The sequence below is a fragment of the Danio rerio genome, chromosome 21 (genome assembly GCF_049306965.1).
Source record: "Danio rerio strain Tuebingen ecotype United States chromosome 21, GRCz12tu, whole genome shotgun sequence".
In the NCBI taxonomy this organism is placed as follows: domain Eukaryota; kingdom Metazoa; phylum Chordata; class Actinopteri; order Cypriniformes; family Danionidae; genus Danio; species Danio rerio.
In genome coordinates this window covers 10,983,855-11,007,217 of record NC_133196.1, presented here as the reverse complement: position 1 = coordinate 11,007,217, position 23,363 = coordinate 10,983,855, and the positions used below count along the sequence as shown (strand labels likewise).

The window sequence follows — 23,363 nt, the reverse complement described above, 5'->3', positions numbered from 1 at the left end:
AGCAATCCTGCTACAACCTGGCACAATGCATCTTTTTTTCTTTTTGAAGTTAATGTAATTTTTGTGCATGTCCCTGTTCAATAAATAAAAAATCTAATCAAATCAAAATAAATTATAACCAAAAGGTTACAAGGGGGCAAGGCAGTGGCGCAGTAGGTAGTGCTGTCGCCTTACAGCAAGACGGTCGCTGGGTCGCTGGTTAGAACCTCGGCTCAGTTGGCGTTTCTGTGTGGAGTTTGCATGTTTTCCCTGCCTTCACGTGGGTCTCCTCCAGGTGCTCGGGTTTCCCCCACAGTCCAAAGACATGCGGTACAGGTGAATTGGGTAGGCTAAATTGTCCGTAGTGTGTGTTTGAATGTGTGTGGATGTTTCCCAGAGATGGGTTGCGGCTGGAAGGGCATCCGCTGCATAAAAACTTGCTGGATAAGTTGGCGGTTCATTCCGCTGTGGCGACCCCGGATTAATAGAGGGACTAAGCCGACAAGAAAATAAATGAATGAATGAAAAGTTTACAAACAGTTCTTGATAAACTTCATCATGAATAATTATTTTGCCAAAAACCCTCAAATCTCATAGAATTTAACTAATTGGATCTGCCTTTTTTTCTACAGCTAGATATATTTATACCATATTCATAACTGATTAAATTCATAGCATTCGATTTAAACATAATTATATTTACTCTGAATCTGACAACATTTAAAAAAAATAGTATGTTTTTTATTAAATAAAAAAATCTTATAAATTATTAATAAAATAATGATTAAATTATTAATAAAAATGTTATTTAATTAAATAAAATTTTTATTTAATCCAAAGGGTACAAACAGTACATGATAAACTTCATAATGAATAATTATTATGCCATTTAAAACTCATCTGGAATGAAGCACCAACTATTCCAGCAAGTGTTTTACGCAGCAGATACCCTTTCAGCCACAACCATACACACTCATTCACACACACACACACACAGTTATAAACTACGGCCAGTTTTTAGTTTATACAATAGCGCATGTCTTTGGACTATGGGGGAAACCAGAGCAGCCGGAGGAAACCCACGCGAACATGGGGAGAACATGCAAACTCCACACAGAAATTTCAACTGGCCCAGTCGGGACTCGAACCAATGGCCTTCTTGCTCTGAGGCGACCGTGCTAACCACTGAGCCACCGTGCCACCCTTAGGTAAACCTTAAATCTCATAGAATTTAACTAATTGGATCTGCCTTTTTTATGCAGCTAGATATATTTATACCATATTCATAACTGATTAAATCCATTAGTATTTAATTTTACAGTATTATTTACTGTATTTATTTACTAAATAAATAAATTTAAATTAAGTTATTTCAACTAAATCATCATCACTGATTTATTTATTTATTTTTAAAGTTTTTTTGCCATTTCAAACGCTACATTGAGTGTGCCATTTTCAGACTTCCTCAATAATCAATATACAAATGACTTTAAGACCGATTGCTTGTACTGTATAATGCTGTGGCAATAGAAATCCACCATCAGTCAAACACAAAAATGTGCAAAAACACAATGTTTTCTTCCACTCTTTTTGGCCCCAGAATTCCCCATAGAGTCTGACAGAATATTCATGATTCTACAGAAATTGCCTTTGTATTGCATAATGGATTGCATATTGCAGAACAGAGTGTGATCATAATGTTATTGGTCGTTCTATTTGTTTTTTTGTTCTCATACATTTACTTTCTGTGCACACAACTTATTACCCAAATCCAATATACATGTAGGAGGGAATTCTGCAAGGCACAGAATCTCGTTTTCTGTTAGCATACGCAGTCAGGAGATTGGCTTGTGTGTGTGTGCGCGCACGCATGATGTGATAAATTATTAGTGACCAAAGCTTTAGCAGCAGCGAGATGCCAGATGCTCATAGCTCTGACTGTTACTCTGAGGAAAGCAGCACTGCGTCATCTAAATATTCAGCATGTAGCTGTGTTTCTAAGGCTGGGAATGATATGATGGATCCATTTAATAATGCCACAAAAAGTATGATAATCTAAACATATGATTGAGGGTTTGTTTAATGTAACGAATACTATAGGCTTTTGATATAGTGCTATAAGTCAGGGGTTCCCAAACTTTTCAGCCCGCGACCCCCAAAATAACAATGCCAGTGACTCGCGACCCCCAATATCCTCTGAGGTGGTTATAAATACAGAAACCTTGCATGCAATGACGCAGACACACCAATTAAATTTGTGTCAGTGCTTTAAATGTGCCAGAAAGTATAACCTGATGTTATAAAATCAAAATGCATCTGACGCTATTGCTGCCTTTAATATAATGTAATTACCCCAGGGGTCGCAATCCAATAGAACTAGTAACTATAAGCTCCTATAGTAACTATATAGTAACTATAAACGACTATTTTTATTTTTAGTATAGTTATGGATAAAATATGTTAATTCTTATGGTTTAATAAAAATAAATAGATTTTTGGAAATCACCAGGCGACCCCCCGTCATTGCCCCGCGACCCCTCGGGGGGTCCCGACCCCCACTTTGGGAACCACTGCTATAAGTGATATACACTCACTGGTCACTTTATTAGGTACACCTCACTAATACCGGCTTGCCTTAAGAACACTGTGATCATAAAGGGATGGACATGGTCAGCTGTGTGAATTGCAGCCTCGGTTTCCTGTTTTTAACTGACATGAATGACACCTGGTTTTCTGCTGCTGTAGCCCATCCGCTCCAAGTTTGGATGTGTTGTGCATTCAAAGATGCTCTTCTGCATACCTCTGCATATGTAACTAGTGGCTATTTAAAATACTGTTAACTTTCTTTCAGCTCGAACCAGTCTGGCCATTTTCCTCTGACCTCTGGCATTAACAAGGCATTTGGGCCCAAAGAACTGCTGCTCGCTGGATATGTTCTCTGATTCGGACCATTCTCTGTAAACCCTAGAGATGGTTGTGCGTGAAAAATCCCAGTTGATCAGCAGTTTCTGAAATACTCAGACCAGCCCATCTGGCACTAACAACCATGACACATGCTAAGTCACTTAAATCACATTTCTTCTCCATTCTGATGCTCGGTTTGAACTGCACCAGATCGTCTTGACCATGTCTGCATGCCTAAATGCATTGAGTTGCTGCCATGTGATTGGCTGATTAGAAATTTGTGTTAATGAGCAGTTGGTCAGGTGTACCTAATAAAGTGGCTGGTTAGTGTATGTCTTAGTGATATAAGTCTCTCATGCTCAATTGCTAATATGTTGATTTGATGATTAATTAATCATCAAACAATTATTATTAGCAAATAAGGATAATGATAAATATCAACAATAAAATAATATTTTTTCACATACTTTTCGAGTGCCTTAGATTTATGATTTCGTTGTTTATCTTCATAAATTCCTTACCTAAAGAGCATTGACACATTAACTACCCCTGAAGCACTTTTGTTTTGATTTTGAATAATAAATATACAGTTATAAAATGAGCAGCATACTGTATCAGAATATTAAAAATAGCTCCACTCACACTAAAGACCACAGAGTAATGATGCTGAAAATGAATCTTTCCATCTCAAAATGATAATAATATTTACCTTGTTTTTGTTTTGAAGTAGGAAAAAGTAAATTTTGTGGCTAAATTGTAATTTTTGCTGTTTGTTTTTTACAATTGGTTTTTATTTATAACATTTTGAAAAATGAGGATGTGCATGGAAATAAAATCTTCCAGAAATTGGTGCTCAATTATTTTTAGCAAATACAGTATGAATAATAAATGTACTTTTTATTGAGCAGCAAATCAGAATATTAAAAATACTTTTACTTACACAACACTAAGGACTGGGGTAATCTTTACACCAGAAAATGGTAATAATATTTAGCTCGTTTTAGTTTTAAATGAGAAAAGTTTTGGCCTGATTTGTAATTTTTGCAATAATTTTTTATTTTTTTTTTAACTAGTAATTATTTTAAAATTTACAAATAATAGTTGCATTTTGTGGTATTTAATTAAGTAACTGAGTAATTCATTTTCCTGTTAAATTTGTAGTCAAAGTTGTGGAAAAATGGCGAGGCAGTGGCACAGTAGGTAGTGCTGTCGCCTCACAGCAAGAAGGTCGCTGGTTTGAACCTCGGCTCAGTTTGTGTTTCTGTGTGAAGCTTGCATGTTCTCCCTGCGTTCGCATGGGTTTCCTCCAGGTGCTCCAGTTTTCCCCACAGTCCAAAGACATGCGGTACAGGTGAATTGGGTATAGGCTAAATTGTCTGTAGTGTGTGTGCGTGTGCGTGTGCGTGTGCGTGTGTGTGTGTGTGTGTTTCCCAGAGATAGGTTGCGGCTGGAAGGGCATCCACTGCGTAAAAATGTGCTGGATAAGTTGTCGGTTCATTCCACTGTGGCAACCCCGGATTAATAAAGCGACTAAGCTGACAAGAAAATGAATGAATAAATAAGCACTGAAATAAAATATCCCAGAGTTTGGTGCTCAATTATTATTAGCAGATACAATATGAATAATAAATACACATTTTCTTGAGCAGCAAATAGAAATTATAATTAAGAAAATATTATAAAATTATAAATGACATTTTTATTAAATTAGTGTTAAAAAATTAAATTATAAATAAAAAAAATTAAGTCGGGACTTGAACCAGCGACCTTCTTGCTGTAAGATGACAGTGCTAACCACTGAGTCACCATGTCGAACTAAAGACATGAGTAATGATGCTGAAAGTTTATCTTTACATCACAAAATAGCCATTATATTTACCTTGTTGTTGTTTTGAAAGAGTAAAAAAAATCTATATTATTACAAAGTTTTGGCTTGTTAAATTTTGGCCTTCATGTTAAAATGGTAGTCATATTTTTGCAATTAAATTTGTTCTGCAATATTTTAGCAATAGTAACTAGTAATTAATTTTACATTTACAAATAATAGTTTAAGGTATTTAATTTAGTGGTTGAGTAATTGATTTTCCTGCTAAATTATCAGAAATATTCAAACTTTGTTAATAAAAAGTGAAAACATCACAAAGAGTTCAGTTTTTTTATTCAATGTACAGCTTTTGAAAAATGATGATCCACACTGAATTAAAATCTTCCAGAAGTTGCTACTAAATTTCACAATGTATTACCAAATATATATATATATATATATATATATATATATATATATATATATATATATATATATATATATATATATATATATATATATATAAATATTACATTGAATTAAACAAATTCTTTTTATATTAATATTTAAAATTAAAAAATACATTTTTATATTGATTATATTTTATATATTTTTTATATTTATTTAGATTTTTCTTCAGTAATTTTCTTTAAAATTATGTCATGTAAACTGTATGCATAAAAGTTCAGTTTTGGTGATCATTTCTAATTGTGTAAAATTGTATGACATACATATAATATACATAGCAATGTAACTTATGTAACCTATAAGACGTGACTGCAATATTTTTCAATATAGTCACTATGGTAACATTTAAAAATAATAGTAGCCATTTTATGTTATTCAATTAAGTAATTGGATATTAAATGTTGTTGCTAAATCGCCAGAAATATTCAAACTTTGTACATTTAAAGTGAAAACACCACAAACAGTTCACCTCAAAACAAATTTTGAAAAAATGTGGATCTACACTGAAATAAGATCTTCTAGAAATTGCTGGTAAATTTCACAATTACTTACAAAAAAAATGATAAAAATCAGCAACTAATGCGTTGAATTAAACATAATATTTTCATATCAAAAGGCAGAGATTTTAGATTTTTCGTTAGTAATCTTTTTAAAATTTATGTCAAGTAAACTATATGCATAAAAGTTCAGTTTTGATGATTATTTCTAGTTGTCCAAAATGTTAAAATACAGCAATACATGTAATGCCCAAGCCTGTGTGAGACATGTGACTCTGCACAGCCCTTTTAAACTGTCCTTCTCTCGTCTCTCTCTCTCTCTCTCTCTCCAGAGAATGATGCTAATACAGCTGCCATGCAGCATCACATGACTGCTGCTGAGGAGAGGAGAGGACGCTAAATGAGATCAGGGTTGTCCATCCAGCAGGCCAGATTACTGCAAACCAGCCAGAACACATCAACAACGTCATTAACAGTCCAGTCCTGCCTCCACCGCAACAAACACACCGCTGATGCACGCAAAGAGGTATGGGGGAGGAAAAGCACACACATTTCATCCAGATTTCCCATAAACGAAAGTCCAGTCATTGTTAAAATCAAACACTCTTAAAGGAGATCTGTGATAGAATTTCAAAACTATTGTGAAGAAATGTCATATTTGTAGTAAAAGGTATTCATTTTAAACAGTTGTAGGGCAGGACATGCACACTCATAAATAAAGGTACCAAATCTGTCTCTGGTGCACTACCTTATCAAAAGGGTACACTTTTGCACTATGGGTGGACATTAGTACCCTTTAGGTGCTGTGAGGTACACATTTGTGCTTTTTAGGTATTATTATGTACCTTTAAGGACCTGTTAAGAACAAAAATGTACATTTTGTAAGGCACCACCCTAGTGACAGATTTTGTATCTTTATTTCTGAGAGTGCAGTAAAAAATCAGGAGAGTATTTTGACAGAGCTGGTGTAACGGGGGAAAAAATGAAACTGTAAATTAATTATGAATGGTGTCAAAATGCTTGTTTTTGTTAAAAAAATATTTGTTCTTATTAAATCAAAATCCTATGTTCATTGTTAAACTTTGTAATACATCATGGAGAAAGATAGACACCTACAGGTGAGAAAGGGGGTATAATGGGTGGAGTCAGCCAGCCATTTTGTCACTTCACTTGTTGTTCAAAAGCTGTTGAGAGTGTTTTTTTGGTGACCAGACCTGGTACACTTATTGTCTGTGTAGAGCTCTGTTTTCTTTCGGAGAACACTATAAAGTGAATTTGCTCAGGTAAACTGCTTCCGCGTGATCATTATTAAAAAACATACAAACTAGGAGGGGTTAAAATGGTGCCGTGACCCGGATGGGAGTGAGGTTTAGGGGGATGAGTCCCATGCGGAAGGTCGCCGGTTCGATACCAGCTCGGAGCGGGTTGGGGGGCGTAGGACCGGTGGGGTTACATTGATAAATATGGTCATTTTTCTGCAAAATAATGCAGAGGTTTCTGTGGTCCTTTCCTGACTCGGTAGGTGCGTAAAATAGTGTCAAACAGCCATGTGTATAGACTATTCTGTCACAAAATGTGGCGAAAATCTTACGCTGCGAAAATCCTGCATGGCGTTAATAGTTTGATTGCGGTGTTTCATGTTTACATTCGGAGAGCAGCATTCACAGCGGATCTTTCAGTCCATAATATTTTAGTGATATTAACCTACTGTAAACTTAGTAACTAAATCATTTTGACTAAGGTATGTCTTTAAAAACTGAAAGAGTACTGCTGATGATACTAGCTTTGCCATCTGAATAAAGATAAACAAAGAACACTGATCACACATTTAACAAATCCGTAGACAGGACAATCAACACTGTAACCGCGTGTTTTTAAAAAGGAGACGAGCAGCAAATCCAGATTTCACTATTTCCAGATGCGAAAGGCTCTCAGGTAAAAAATGTTCCTTACAAACATATTTTTGTCGCAGACCACTGTAATCTCAAGCTGTGCTCTCGTTTAGGGGAAATGGAAACCAAACCTTCATTGCAGCACATTTATAAATGCAACACTGATGACCAATATCGCCGAACAATTTTTCTACTACTTGTTTGAGTTACGGTTGGCAACGCAATGTGGCGTCTCTCTTAACACTGTAACAGGTAAAAGGAGTCTTTAAAGCTATTTCATGCAGTTTAATGAAGTTGCGTCTCATTCACAATAGAGAGCACTGATTGGTTCGAACCAGGGGCGTTGCTAGGGTCGAAAGGGATGCTAACTGACATAGCATGTTGCAGTAGAATATAAATAATAAGCTAGATGCATGAACTCACTGTGATTTAACTATTACAGAAACAGATGTGACTGGCTAAATCATATCTAGATAAATGTGTCTAGATATCTATATCATATCTAGAAAGAGAGTACAATTTACATTTATTTACATTTAATAATGTATTTACATTATTTCACCAAAACTATACAAATTTTATACTGTAAAAAATGATTAAGCTTCATAAGTTGTTAGAACTATTCAGTTTCGCGAAACAGTTTTATTACCTCATTAGCTTCAGTTCCTCAAAATAATGAATGAATGAAGACAGTGCAGTGGCGTGATTTTTTAACACTTGCCATGTGACAACCATGACAACAGTCCCATTCCCACCAGCCGGTAAAAACAGGTACTGCTAAACAACTGACTTTATATACCCGACACAAACGCTGCGTTAGGTGAAATGCGCGTGATTTATTTTTTGCTATTTTGCTATTTTTTGCTGATGTATTTTTTGTTATCCAAGCACTGTAATTTTAAGTACTTGGATAGCAAAATAAATGTTGTACAACCTATTTTATTTAAGTGCAACATATTTCAAAAGATCAGGGGCTTTTGACAATATATCAGGAGCTTAAGCCCCTAAAGCCCCTCTCGCAATGCCACTGGTTCGAACCAAGTCTTTCTCATGAATTAATAAACAGATGTGCTGAAAACTCAATGATGTCACTTTGTACTGAGTGGTACAGACAGCCAATCTCTACTTCGGAATCTACACAATGATCTCATCACCGTGACGCAGCTTCAAAATTTATTTTAATCTGGAAGGACGAATTTGCTCAAAACAGCACAAAAACAAGCAAATTTTCACTTTTTAGAAAATTATATGTGTCATAATATTGTTTTTAGCTGCGTGAGACATGTATAAGTCTGTCAACATTTCAAAAAATGTGTTTTGGTGTTCTGTGACCCTTTAAAATCCAAGTCTTCATCCAGAAAGCAAATGTTATAAAATCAATCATTTTAAAAAGAAAAATTCTGAATGTGAATACTCACCACACTATTCCCTGAGCCCCAGAACCAATGGGCTTTAGATTTTGGTACCGTTTGAGAACCGTGAAGGTGGAATCTCCTACTTCCACACTGTAGAACTGGTTGTCCACTTTGCTTTTGCTCATGTTGTAATGCTGGGCAATGTAAGAAACATCAACTTGTTTGCCAAAACCCTGTGTGGAGATAAAAAGGGGAAAAACATGATGTACTGTAGCCTGTACTGTTCATACCAATAATAAGCAGCTCCAAAGGACTGATACTGGCTATTATTAAAGGGCTCATAAGAAGAAATCGAAATTCCCTTGATCTTTTGACATGATATTTCAGAACTCAAATCTTTCCTGTTAGTCTAAAAACATCTTATAATTAAAACCAATCTGCCAAATGTACGTATTGTCAAAAGATCAACACCTGCTTCTATATCACTGTCCTCAGTTCTGCCCAAGCTTCATCACTGTCTATTTAGCTCTGCAGGTCTTTCAGTCTCTGCTGATGATCTGAATCAGGTGTGTTTGGTTAATTAGACATGGAAAATGTGCAGAGCTGGTGGTCCTCCAGGAACGTGGTTGAGAAACACTTTTTTAGCAGACACTTTTGTCCAACATAGCGTACAAATGGCAGGGCATTAAGTGATTCACAAAGGTTATTTGAAAACATTACTCTGTTTTTTGCATTATAGTGTTATACTTTGTGTTTACATCTAGCACTTAAGAATTTATATATGTTACTAAAGAGGTTATATATTATCTGTGCTTGGCTAAAGATCTCAGATTTGTGACTATATTAAGTCAAACTATCAAGGTTATGGAGCTCTCTTCATGCCAGCTGTGTAATCGATTGTACTAACTGTCACACAGTGAATATATATTCAAGGCTGTACCAGGGGAAGGAACTGTCCACATAATTTCACGAGCTAAAATGCTAATTGGCATGTGTGTGTGTGTGTGTGTGTATGCGTGTGTGTGTGTGTGTGTGTGTGTGTGTGTGTGTGTGTGTGTGTGTGTGTGTGTGTGCGTGTGTGTGTGTGTGTGTGTGTGTGTGTGTGAGAGAGAGAGAGAGAGAGAAAGAGAGAGAGAAAGATTATACAGTTGAAGTTTAAATTTTATTTATATGTTATATTTATATTTTTCCCCAAGTTTAAGGAAGAGATTTTTTATAACACATTTCTAAACATAACATAATTTCTAATAACTGGTTTCTTTTATTTTTGCCATGACAGTAAATAATATTTTACTAGATATTTTTAAAGATTGTAGTATTTAGCTTAAAGTAACATTTAAAATTATAACTAGGTTGATTAGGCAAGTTAGAGTAATTAGGCAAGTCATTGTTTAACAATGGTTTGTTCTCTTAACAATCAGGAATAAAATATATTGATTAAGGGGGGTAATAATATTCACCTTAAAATGTACAGTTGAAGTCAGAATTATTAGCCCCTTTCGATTTTTTTCTTCTTTTTTAAATATTTTCCAAATGGTGTTTAACAGAGCAAGGACATTTTCACAGTATGTCTGATAATATTTTTTCTTCTGGAGAAAGTCTTATTTGTTTTATTTCGGCTAGAATAAAAGCAGTTTTGATTTTTTTATGAACCATTTTAGGGACAAAATTATTAGCCCCATTTAAGCTATATTTTTTTCTTGATAATCTACAGAACAAACCACTGTTATACAATAACTTGCCTAATTTTCCTAACCTGCCTGGTTAACTTAATGTTTAGAAATGTTGAACATTTAATGTTTATGTTTAGAAATGTGTTGAAAAAAATCTTCTCTCGGTTAAACAGAAATTGGGGAAAAAAATAAACAAGCGTTCTAATAATTTAAGGGGGCTAATAATTCTGACTTCAAGTGTATATATTCTGTCCAAAATAAAACAAATAAGATTTTCTTGAGAAGAAAGAAAAATCATCAGAAATACTGTGAAAATTTCCTTGTTCCAATAAATATCACTTGAGAATAAATATTTAACAGGAGGGCTAATAACTTTGCCCTTAACTATGTGTGTGTGTGTGCATGTGTGAGCTTCTTAAAGTCTATCTTCATCATGGGAGTCTCTTCTCATTCCACTTCCCTCCTATTAAACTGACTGGGCTAATTTGAAGCAAATGAGCTAAGATTTGCTGTAATTGTGACCTGTTATCGAACAAGGAATAGAGCATGTTGAACGCTTTGTTTTTTGCGATGAAACTAGTTCGGTTCCACAACATAGTGAGATGACAATTAAGCCAAAAACTACAATTTTTCAAAACTTCCAAATATTCCTAGCATACAAAAATACTTGCAAAATAATCAGTTTTTAAAAGACTCTTTTCACATTTCCGGATTTCACAGCAGTGAAGTCGTCATAGTTGGGTCAACTTAGAGCACAGTAAATGGGAAAGCACAACAAATATTTGTTTTTACAATCCTATTTGCTGAAATAATAAAAGAAACACTCTTATTATGGTGTTATCAAGACTTTCAGAAAAAGGGAAAAAAATAGGGTGAGACTGATGATGGCAGTCAGAGGAGTCAGAATACTGTCAAATTTACTGTCCATCCCCCATAGACACTGCATTAGAAACACCTCGCAAATTTACTGTCAACTTATCCAGCATATGTTTTACGCAGCGGATGCCCTTCCAGCTGCAACCCATCACTGGGAAAAATATTTTTACATTAAAAATAATAAGAAATGTTCATTAAAATCCATATCAGTGTATTAAAATGACTCCTGGAGCATCATGTGTCCAGTGTGTGAATTATACATTGACGATTGCGAGGGAGTCAACTTTTTCGATAATGTTAGTTTGGGTAATACAGTACATGCTTCGATGAATCAAATTTATGTATTAATTAAATTACATCTAATTTAATAATAAAATGTATTAAAGTTTGCAGTGTTTTGTGGAATAGGCTATTTAGTGTACTCTGACCTAATTAGCTTGGCTTACTTTAGGACAAACTATACAAACTACGCATCTAATTTGACTTTACTTTTAGGTTTTATGTAGAAACAAAGAGCTATTTTATGAGAAATCAGTCTTGTAAACTCTTACAATGTCTATCGGTGCTCTAAATCTGCCAGTTTCAGACTGTTGAATGACCGCAATAGACTAATTGGAGCGATTATGCATTTACAATGGTATGATCCGTCATATGAATATAATGGATATCTATTATTTTAATCATTAACATGATTATTTAATATACCCTCCTGAGACCCCGCCCGTTGACTTGTGTCTTCTGTAGTGGACATTGCGTTTTCATGAATTTTCCTTGAATTTTTTTAGCTACTCTGTCAAGTCCTGTTGTACTGTTCAGATGACATCCTGGGCTTTCTAGTGATAGGTCATTTAATTGGCTGGCATGCTTGGAATCACTTCTTACACTGCATCCAAAATGGCCAACATACAAAAAAAGCACATTTTATGGGAAGGAGAGAGGTACAGTATGTAAAATTTAGCTTTTTAAAGTTTTTTTTTTTTAACTTTTATTATCAAATATATATGTGTTAATAAAGTGTTAGGACCAATACATTTAGCTTTCAAAGCTGTTAGCTTGTTGTGCTTCAAAATATCATCCTTTTTTATATGTCCACTATTGTGGACACCAGGACCATCTTAATGTAATTAATGACTGCATGTTGTAGGGGGCAGAACTGAAGCAGAGAGGATTCTTTATACGATAGTTGAGCGAGACTCTGATTTAGAGTCTGACAATCAGACAATTAGAGAATGACCATCAGTTTTAAAACGCTTATGTTAAATTTGTTTTGGATTAACATCACTTCTTTTTTGAGTTCTACTCTCTTTCAGACTAAATTGTTTAAGTAATTTCAATACAAAAGGAAAAAATTGCTTTTGGTTTGTTTTTGTTACATAAATGTTGGATTAAAATCCCTTTACAGCCATGTCCTTTACAGTTTTGTTGTCTGTTTTGTTGTCTGAGTGGCGGTCGTTTCGAATTAAAATGATCCTCTAGTCCACTACAGTGGACATGCTGTAAAATTAAAATAAAAACAAAATTTAAAATTTAAAAAAAAATTTGTAAAAATTTTTAGAATTTTTTTTCAACCCAAATGATGTGGGAAATCAAAGAAAAAAATAAGAAAAAAAAATCTTTGGGTCTCAGGAGGATACAGATCAGAGTGTACTTCTCAGATTCAGTAGGACTCCCATATATCTTGTTTTGTTGTTCTTCAGGGGAAACCAAGCCTTAATTAATCCCCCCAAGCCCCCTTGTAATTCACACTCTGCATGTGACCATGAAGACAGAATTAATACATTCATTTAAACAAGTTAAAGATTGCCTGTTTTTTAGTATTGCGTTGTTATCATTATGCTTGCAACACAAGCAACAATTACTGGATCTTTATTAGAATATTTTTTAATCTATAAACAGCCTGTCATACCCTTAAACTAAAAGTACATTATACATACTGCATAGTTTTTGGATAAAAAGTAATATAAAAGTAATATATAGTGTATAAAAAGTATAATTTTCATGATTTGTTTCATAAAATACACTTTTTTCCCTTTCAAAAGTCATGCATGTAAGCTACAATGCAAACAAAGCATACTGTCAGGTAGTCATTCAGCAGACACATTTATCTGAATTGACCAACAGTAGACTTAATACACTGTCAGTCCCTGTGGAAAACACTGAGGTTAAGTGTCTCTCGCTCAAGGACATGCTTGTTGATTCATGCATTGATCCTTATGGGATTTGAACTTACAACCTTTCGGCTAATAGAGTGAATCTTAATCCTGACCTGTGATCTGTGTGACCCACTGAAGGACTTTCTGACAGCTTATAAGGTAATTTATGGTGTAAAGTGAAAATGAAGGACAAAAAGGGACATTTGAGGTGACCTACTGCATAATATTTAGCAGTTCTACTATCATTACTTCAGGGAACAGATAGTATATTTCTTTTACTACCTAAATGTTCACCATGTACCACCAGAATTTGCAGGAAATGTCATTACAATATGAATGTCTAATGTTTACGATCAGATCAGTACTAAATGACTCAAAAAAAAGCACATGCAACAAATAAGGACATTAAATGTTAGTCCTTGACTCATGCCTTTAAATCTAGAGAAATTTTAAGAAACACTCCATGTTTTTTGGAAATCATTTTTGGCTCATTTCACGAGTTAACCTTTGTGCACTGTTCAAATTTACTACCCTTTTGTTAAGTTAGGTAAAAACGCATCAGAATTTTTTTTTTTCTATTTATTTGCATAAATCTATTAATCAACCTCACTTCTGATCAAAGCTACTAAATGTTTTTAAAAAATGACAATATTTTAACTCTTTAATTGGCAAGTTTACAAATGATGAAAAAAAACACACACACACAAAAGGATGTATTTTCATAATATAATTAATTGTCTTGGACATGTGAACGATCAGTTACAACATTGCTTTTGATGCATTGTTAGACTTTCTTTTTTTGCTCCCGAATTTACTGTTGGTGGCTGTATTTGCAACATTGACTTCCATAATAACCACATTTGATGGTGCATAACATTACTCCATTACATAATTACCCCATGTAGTTCTGAGAGCTGAGATGCATATTTTTATTTTCTCAAACACATCAAGGTAAGTGCAAAAAGGTTACTCTTACACATATACAAACACTTATTTGCTGTTATACTCTATATAAAATACAGAAACTATTTATTTATTTATTTATTTATTTTTGCACAGACCTATCTAAAGGGTTTATGGTGTTAACTTTAAGCCTGGTTTATACTTCTGCGTCAAGTGATCGGCATGACCCACGACGCATACAACGCGTGTAGCTGTGCATTTATACTTCTGCATGCAGTTTCTGTTGTACTGCAATAACACTTTTGAAACACTAGGTGGCAGTCATGTGTTAATGTTCCTCTGTGTCGAGTTTCTTCACTGGTGTTTTGTTTTTTCTGAACGCTTCCTTAATGTACAAGTGGCTCAAATTAGCAAATTTTGAGGCAGGAACGAGCGGACGTGTAACAACTTTAACCATGAGGTAAACACAAAACAAAGCTTTCCCTCCGGAGCTCCTTCACAAGACTCCATACTTGTAAACAATCACTCCATTTGGCTCGTGCGGCTCTTGGTCCCGCCTAGACTCGTCAGCGCTACCAAGCCGACCAATCACAGAGCTTGCACTACGCGTCGTTGTAACGTGTAGTTACATTTTTTAAGAGGTGCGCGTCAGCGACGCGACGGCCACTATGCGTCAACATAGCAAACGCACGCGCTTGATGCAGAAGTATAAATCAGCCTTAATGATCAACAGTAAAAATGACAAATTTTACCTCTTCCCAACAGGGAAAACCACCAACAATAAAAATGCATGATTATATACTGTCATGGAATTGCAATGAAAAAAAAAAGTGGTTTTAGTGGAAGTTAGTAGGGCAAAAACAGCCAGCAATAGTAAATTAGGGAGAAAAATAAATAAAATCAATCAAAAACAATGCATCAAAGGCAATGCTGTTTCACATGTCCAAGACCACAAGTCCACAAATATTTATTTATTTATATTTAATATACATCCTTTTCTCTTTGTTTTTCACCAAATCAGTGACATCATTTATGAATTTGCCAATTAAAAAGGTTAAATCCTGTAATTTTCTAAGCAATTTAGTAGTTTTGATCAGGACTGAGGTTGATTAACAGATTTATGCAAAGAAAGAAGAAAAAGATTTCTGATGTATTTTTACAGCAGTTTAATTTAGTGGATGTTTTCCTTCTTAAGATAACAAAAGGGTAGTAAATTGCCGAGAGTATATTGTTGAGTTCTTTAAACAATCCCAAAGCATTTTCTCAAAATATGTGTCAAAGTAAGATGTGTCACCAAAAATCATTCCGCTAGCTGAAACACAGAAAAAGTTATGGCCAAATTAAGACTCAAAATCACCCCAGTGGATGAAAACATCCCCAACATCACATAAGGTTTAAACAAGTTGAGTATTACCAATTTAGGATTCATACAGCGATCTCTGGAAGCTCTTTTAGCTTAGCTTAGCTTAGCTTAGCATTAAAAGTTGAATCATATTAGACCATTAGCATCTCCCTCAAAAAAATCTGCAGAAAAGCTCCTTGATTTTCTATCCTGGAATAAAAGTATAGTTCCTAGCCATATTGGCTTATAAAATAGCAACTTTTGATGTTCCATTGCTCTTAGTACACCGTGTACTGTAACTACAGAAGAGTAGCCTAAGACTTTAAATATATTTACTTTATATTTTTAAAAATCTTAGCTCAAGATGCTAATGGTCTAATCCATTTCTATTATTTATGCTAAGCTAAGCTAAAAGTGCTTTTTCTAGACCTGGAGATCGACTAAATGGTTTCAAAAACGGTACAGCTCAACTGTTTAACTGTAGGTAACTTGTAGAACGAGACTATTAATATTAATAATAATAATAAAATGGAGTGTTCCTTTAAGGAAGATGTACAGCTCTACACTGAATTTAAAGAGATTAAATCAATAAAAGCACACTCTGTTAACATTAATGGTTGCTATAAACATTTTGTCCATATAATGTGGTGTAAAACAAAACAAAAATTCTGAAAGAAAGTATGCAAATTGTTCTTAAAAATCACTTAAAAATCTCTTTAAAGTCAACAGTTGTGACCAATTCCCATAATCTAATTTATTTATAATATTATAAAATTATTGTATATTATTATTGCTTTCTCATGAGACACGCACTGAAATTTAAGCCAACACAAATCTGAAAAAAATAAGCTTATATAGGTTTGCAGAAACAGCAAGAGTGCGTAAATGACTCCGAATTTCTCCTTACCTTTAAGTGCTTTTAATTTCAGTGATGTATCCGTGCGACTGCATTGATTTTAGAAGACACTAGCATGCATATTTAAAGTGTATTAAGATGCTCTTAATGCATTTTGGGGAAACCTGACTCTAAATGAATGTGAATGTTGCGAGGAATTGATCCTGTGAGCTGTACATCTTCCTCAAAGGCCAGACACGCTGTCACCAGAGTTTGTTTTTAGACAATGAGACATCGGTAAGAAAATGACTCACAGAATGGAAGTGAATGAATACTCTACCTTTTAATTTACCTGTATGGAACACACACCTGACAAAAGGCAATCTTCACATCCAGGACTGGAGCACTGCAGTTATATAAGAAACGTCTGTTCATAAATACCTGAAACACAAGATGGGAATTTATATGATTAAAAAGCTGAACAAATACACAGTTGGTTAGAATGTATTACTGAAGTGCTCATATATTTGTGCCTCATGTTTTTTCACCTTCATTCCTTTGCTTAGAGGTAAAAAACAGATTTAAAAAACACACTTGCAGTGATTTACTGATAGCAAACACTCTGATGGTGTTCGTGAAGGTGAATATGTATAATGTAAATAATTGTATTGTGATCATTATTTTTTTAAGGTAATGTGACTTCCATTTATCCTGTGGGATTCTATTTAAATCTTTTACTGTACAGTAAATCATCACCAGGGTGTTTTTTAATGAAATTTCCATGTGACCTGTAGCAGCTCTACAGTAATAAAAGGAAAAGTGTAGTGTAGTATTTTTGTTAAAAATTGAGTCAACTCAAAAAAGATGTGCAGCAAGTTGTCCTACAATTAAAAGTTATCATTCTTTTCATAGTGTATCATTTTCAGCTAGTATTTCTTCCATTTCTTCTCTAAAGCAGCTCTTTGGTGTGTTTATGTTTTTAAATGCATCTAATTTTGACCGACTAAATAGAAGAAATTAACCTGGGAAGTTTTCTGTCAAGGCAGGGCCTCAGAGCCATGCATAGTAGGGATGGGAAGATTAACCGATATGTATCGATACGCGGTCATGCGCGTGCACGATGCGAGTGCATCGGTAGAGCAGCAGAGGATGAATGAAATTTTGGAAGCGAATCGAGATGCATCGGTTTTTGCGAGATGCATCGGTTTTTCCAAGATACAGCTTATATTTTTAATATAGAATGTATTTTTTATTTATTAACAAGTGTTGTCAACCTGTTTTTGGCGCATAATTTAATCGACCAACATAAAGTAAGCCTTAGCAACGGATTTGCGGATGTGTACACTTACACTACAACTCAGTGTATCAGGTGTGCGGATGAAGCTAGGGGTGCGCCCTCAGAAAGCGCGAGAAGCAAAACAAACATTTTATTCCCCACCGAGTTTTAAATCTAAAGTATGGCAACATTATGGATTTAAGGATGGACGACATGACAGGACAGATGCAATTTGCAAAATGTGCCGCGCATCTGTAAAATACACGGGCAGTACGACTAATCTGAAATCTCACTTGAAGCGGCGCCACTGTGTTGTTGTGAAAGCATCTTCCAGTGTTTCTGCATCCCCGGCTTCCTGCACTGCTTCAACTGTAGCTACCAGCTCAAAAAGTGGTGAGAAAAGCATTGCAAGTTTTCTCCATGCGCAACAGTTCTGCTCGCTCTACGCCAATAACGAATGTTATTGCATTGTTCATCTGCAAAGATATTCAGCCTAGTGTCACGGAGAACGAAGATTTTAAACACCTCCTCCTGTTAATTTTTATTTAATTATAATAATAATAATAATATTAATATTAATAATGATAAAAATAATGGGTGTCACGGTGGCACAGTGGGTAGTTTGACCACTTCACAGCAAGAAGATTGCTGGTTTGTTATATTTTTATTAGCCTGTTGTTTACAGTGACAGTGATGTTTCAAAGCAGCATAACACTGCTAGTTCACCACCTTAAGTTTTGAATATTCAGTGGCAAACCTTTATGTTGAAAGAGTGCAAATACATATATTTTAATATATATTGCACTTATACATTCTGTTTATCTTGAAAATACTTAAATAATATGTGCTATATGTTCTAAAATGGCCCTCTACTGTAAACTGACACTCTGGCTCTGAGAGAAAAGCCAGTTTGTAAAAAAAAGTCTTGGTTTTGCTTGGTTAATAAATAATCAAACTCATTCAATGGCACAGCATCCTCTTTCACATAATCTCATAAACTTTATCTAATAAGTTAGTGCTGAATTATCGCATTGTATCGTGATATGGGTGTGAATCGTATCGTGTTGCATCGCAATATGTCACAAATGTATCGCTAATATATCGGATCGTATTCTTTGTATCGAGATGCGTATCGGATCGGCATTATAGCTTAGATGCCCAACCCTAATGCATAGGCATTATGAAATTGCCATGGGCATTTTAAAGGTGTTCACCAGACAAAGCAAAGTTTTTCAGAAAGTTCTAAAAAATAGAAAATAAAAATATCTAAAAAAGTGATTCTGACAAATTGAAGGTGTAAACTTATAAGATACTTCAAGAGTTCACACTTAGCTGATGATTGATAATAAAGCTAGTTTGGCGTGCTGTCCCGGGAGAGAGCCCTGAGCTTATAAGATCCTCGAGCCCTGGGCTCCCTCCCGTTGCAAGGCGAGAGGGGAGTTTGAGCTCAGGTAGATCTCAATGACTCCCCCTCTTGCTTGTTTTAGCTAAGTGTCAGATATGGATGCTGAAAGGTGTACTCAGAGTTTAGCTAATGTATTTGGATTAATTGTTTAGAGTGCTTGTTTTTGAACTGTGGGAGGAAACCGGAGGACCCGGGGAAAACTCACGCGACCACGGAGAGAACGAGCAAACTCTGCACAGAAATGCCGTCTGGTTTGGAAAGGAATTAAACAAGGGGCATTCTTGCTGTGAGGCAACAGCGCTAATCGCTGGCCACCGTGACGCCCGTTTGAAAGGAGGGAAAGTAGGGTTGGGTGAGGGGGGGTTTTTCGAGATGAAGATATTGAGATGAGAAAAGTCTGGTTATTTATAGTGAGTTAAGGATCGACTGATAGGATAATCAGTCATTAGCTAAAGTTGGAACAGCTGTGAACAATCATAAGCACGTGATCCTCTCGAAATTTGTAAATAAACTTCACTTAGAATGTGTCTAAAGTTTATGCTGCATAACAAGACGAGTGTAAGAAGAACCAGTCAAGCCCACAAAACAGAACTTCAAATGAGTCACACATGTCAGTAAAAAGAATTGGGGAAGAAATCAAATGTGTCAGTATATTAGGTCGGTGAGACACTAGCTAGGTTTCCATCCTAACCTAAAGAGAATCTTTTCAAAGTTCACCTAAAAATTGCAAATGCGAATCAGGTGCGTTTCCGTCAAGTTGTTAGAACAGCTGACTGTAGTCAAAAGCCCCTTTCACACATACCGTCCTTTCCGGAAAATGACCGGCAATTTTCCAGAAAGCGATCATGTTTGAACAGGCTCTTTTTGAAAATATCTGTAAATTTGTTCCGGCAATGAAGTAGTGCTCCGTTGAGCGCCAGCACACACACATATTATTATGTATCCCTCAATATGCAAAAGTGTTCCTTCATATGTTTTCATCGAAATTGTTCACAGTGTAATCAAATTTGTCTCTGGGACAAAGCAGCTGCACGAATACATGAAATAAAAGTGTTTAAATAAAAACAAAAAAAAAAAAAAACCCTGTCCACCTCCATGATTATAAATACAAGCGCAGCTATTTAGTGCGCATTTGTGGTAAATGATTCCAGAATTTTTGGTATTTTGTAATAGATGTGTAATGGTCCTTTCCGAAAAAAATTCCGTAATGTCCTTGCCTGTTTTTTTTTTTTTTTTTTTTTTTTACCGGTAAAGTTTTTCCTGAAAATTTCTGGATATTTACCAGTATCACTGTGTGAAAGGGACAAAAGACTATAGAATACACAATAGATGTCCATTTTATAGTTTTGAATGGGGAAAAATATAATGGTCAATATGGCCACAAGCACCATCGTTTCAACTTTTGAGCAGTGGTGCTCATCACTGTTAGTTTCACAGCAGTGAACCGATCAGAAAAACTCGGAAGTGGGGCAAACGTTCCAGGCTTCTGTGTAGCAAGTTGGCATGAAAACAGCAGCATGGCAGAACCATTTCAAGTGATGCATCTTGCATTTGGAGTAGGGATGGGAAGATTCATCGATATGTATCGATACGCGGTCATGCGCGTGCACGATGCGAGTGCATCGGTTGAGCAGCAGAGGACGAATGAAATTTTGGAAGCAAATCGAGATGCATCGGTTTTTGCGAGATGCATCGATTTTTCCGAGATACAGCTTATATTTTTAATATAGAATGTATTTTTTATTTATTAACAAGTGTTGTCAACCTGTTTTTGGCGCATAATTTAATCGACCTACATAAAGTAAGCCTTAGCAACGGATTTGCGGATGTGTACACTTACACTACAACTCAGTGTATCAGGTGTGCGGATGAAGCTAGGGGTGCGCCCTCAGAAAGCGCGAGAAGCAAAACAAACATTTTATTCCTCACTGAGTTTTAAATCTAAAGTATGGCAAGCAACATTATGGATTTAAGGATGGACGACATGACAGGACAGATGCAATTTGCAAAATGTGCCGCGCATCTGTAAAATACGCGGGCAGTACGACTAATCTGAAATCTCACTTGAAGCGGCGCCACTGTGTTGTTGTGAAAGCATCTTCCAGTGTTCCTGCATCCCCGGCTTCCTGCACTGCTTCAACCAGCTCCAAAAGTGGTGAGAAAAGCATTGCAAGTTTTTTTTTCCGTGCGCAACAGTTCTGCTCGCTCTACGCCAATAACGAATGCTATTGCATTGTTCATCTGCAAAGATATTCAGCCTAGTGTCACGGAGAACGAAGGTTTTAAACACCTCCTCCTGTTAATTTTTATTTAATTATAATAATAATAATAATAATATTAATAATAATAATGATAAAAATAATGGGTGGCACAGTGGGTAGTTTGACCACCTCACAGCAAGAAGATTGCTGGTTTGTTATATTTTTATCAGCCTGTTGTTTACAGTGACAGTGATGTTTCAAAGCAGCATAACACTGCTAGTTCACAACCTTAAGTTTTGAATAATCAGTGGCAAAATATCTTTGTAAAACTTGTTTTCATAGTAGAAAAGTCAAATCACAATTCTTGTTGTGCAATGGTAAACCTTTATGTTGAAAGAGTGCAAATATATATATATATTTTTAATATATATTGCACTTATACATTCTGTTTATCTTGAAAATACTTAAATAATATGTGCTATATGTTCTAAAATGGCCCTCTACTGTAAACTGACACTCTGGCTCTGAGAGAAGAGCCAGTTTGTAAAAAAAAGTCTTGGTTTTGCTTGGTTAATAAATAATCAAACTCATTCAATGGCACAGCATCCTCTTTCACATAATCTCATAAACTTTATCTAATAAGTTAGTGCTGAAATATCGCATCGTATCGTGATATGGGTGTGAATCGTATCGTGTTGCATCGCATTATGTCACAAATGTATCGCTAATATATCGGATCGTATTCTTTGTATCGAGATGCGTATCGGATCGGCATTATAGCTTAGATGCCCAACCCTAATTTGGAGACACAAAAACTAGTTCTTTATAAATGCCTTCTCATAACTGCTGTTGTCTTTTTGCCTGCACATCTGGACTGAATGTATTCATCATGAAAGAGCATGAACATGAACCACAGCATCACCCCCATACTGTGATGGTTTGAAACTAATGCATATACTGTTACACCCCTGCTGTAAACTGATGACTCTTTGGCGGAGCAGGTTGATCCAGACGTGTGTTCTTTATGACAGCAGTTTCTGCTTCTCATTGTTATGAACACTCTGGGGTCTGCAAACGCACTAGAATTAGTGACCATCTACCAAACCCATCTCAAGTGATTAAAAACAAACCTTTTTTTTTGCAATTTAAGGGATTTTTTGTTAAAAAAAATTGGCATTTCTTGTGCGATACTTCAAAATGCACATTAACAAAGGGAAATCCAGCCACTGTTTTAGACACAAAGAAAACATATTAATAACACAACTAAACCAGGCTCCACTCACTGGACTCAAGTTGCTTAAAATCTGTATCATGTACATTTGTGTAGGAAAACTCAGGATCATTTTTTTCATGCACAAGCAATACAATTACACTGTATGTAAAGAGTCTACTACTGTACTGTAGCTTATTTCCAAATATCCAGATTCCTCAAGATGTCTTTTTCTGCAGATAATGATATGTGCTAAAAGAGAGTGAGCTGAGATGATAAACAACACTTTTTTTTTCCTCTTTTCTCACGTCTACCATCTTTATTCAGTCTGAAAGACCCTGTGCTGTGGATGTAGTGGCTCTCGGCTCTGTGCATTAGTTCTGCATTCAGGCTTTCCAAGAATAGTCGGTGTCATCCAGGAGTCAAAGGCAATATGCTAATTAGACTTGATTATTTCTTCCTCCTGCTCTGCTCTGTTTCCTGTTATTTTTATTTGTTTTCCCCAAGGGACGATGAGGAGGAGCTTTTGGTAAGCGCTGCGCACCCTGACTTTTAAAGATACTGAAGCCCTGTGGATAAGCGTTAAATAT

At 35.5% G+C, this 23,363-nt stretch overlaps 1 protein-coding gene across 53 annotated transcripts in view; it reads right to left on the bottom strand.

Annotated features, from left to right (window-relative positions):
- The window catches only part of mapk10 (mitogen-activated protein kinase 10), a 141,472-nt gene that overhangs the window by 71,420 nt on the left and 46,689 nt on the right, over positions 1–23,363 (bottom strand). For 21 of the 53 annotated variants that reach the window (XR_012396578.1, XM_017352814.4, XM_073934899.1 and 18 more), the window contains 2 exons: positions 17,051–17,122; positions 8,963–9,132 (listed from right to left, as the gene is read on the bottom strand). Coding sequence is in view for 52 of the 53 variants with exons in the window: in XM_017352814.4 (XP_017208303.1) it covers positions 8,963–9,132; positions 17,051–17,122 (242 nt within the window). In the remaining variant the exon portion in view is untranslated. Of the gene's footprint in view, positions 1–8,962; positions 9,133–17,021; positions 17,123–23,363 lie in introns of all 53 variants that reach the window. The other 32 variants (XM_068215922.2, XM_073934917.1, XM_073934913.1 and 29 more) reach the window with 2 other exon arrangements.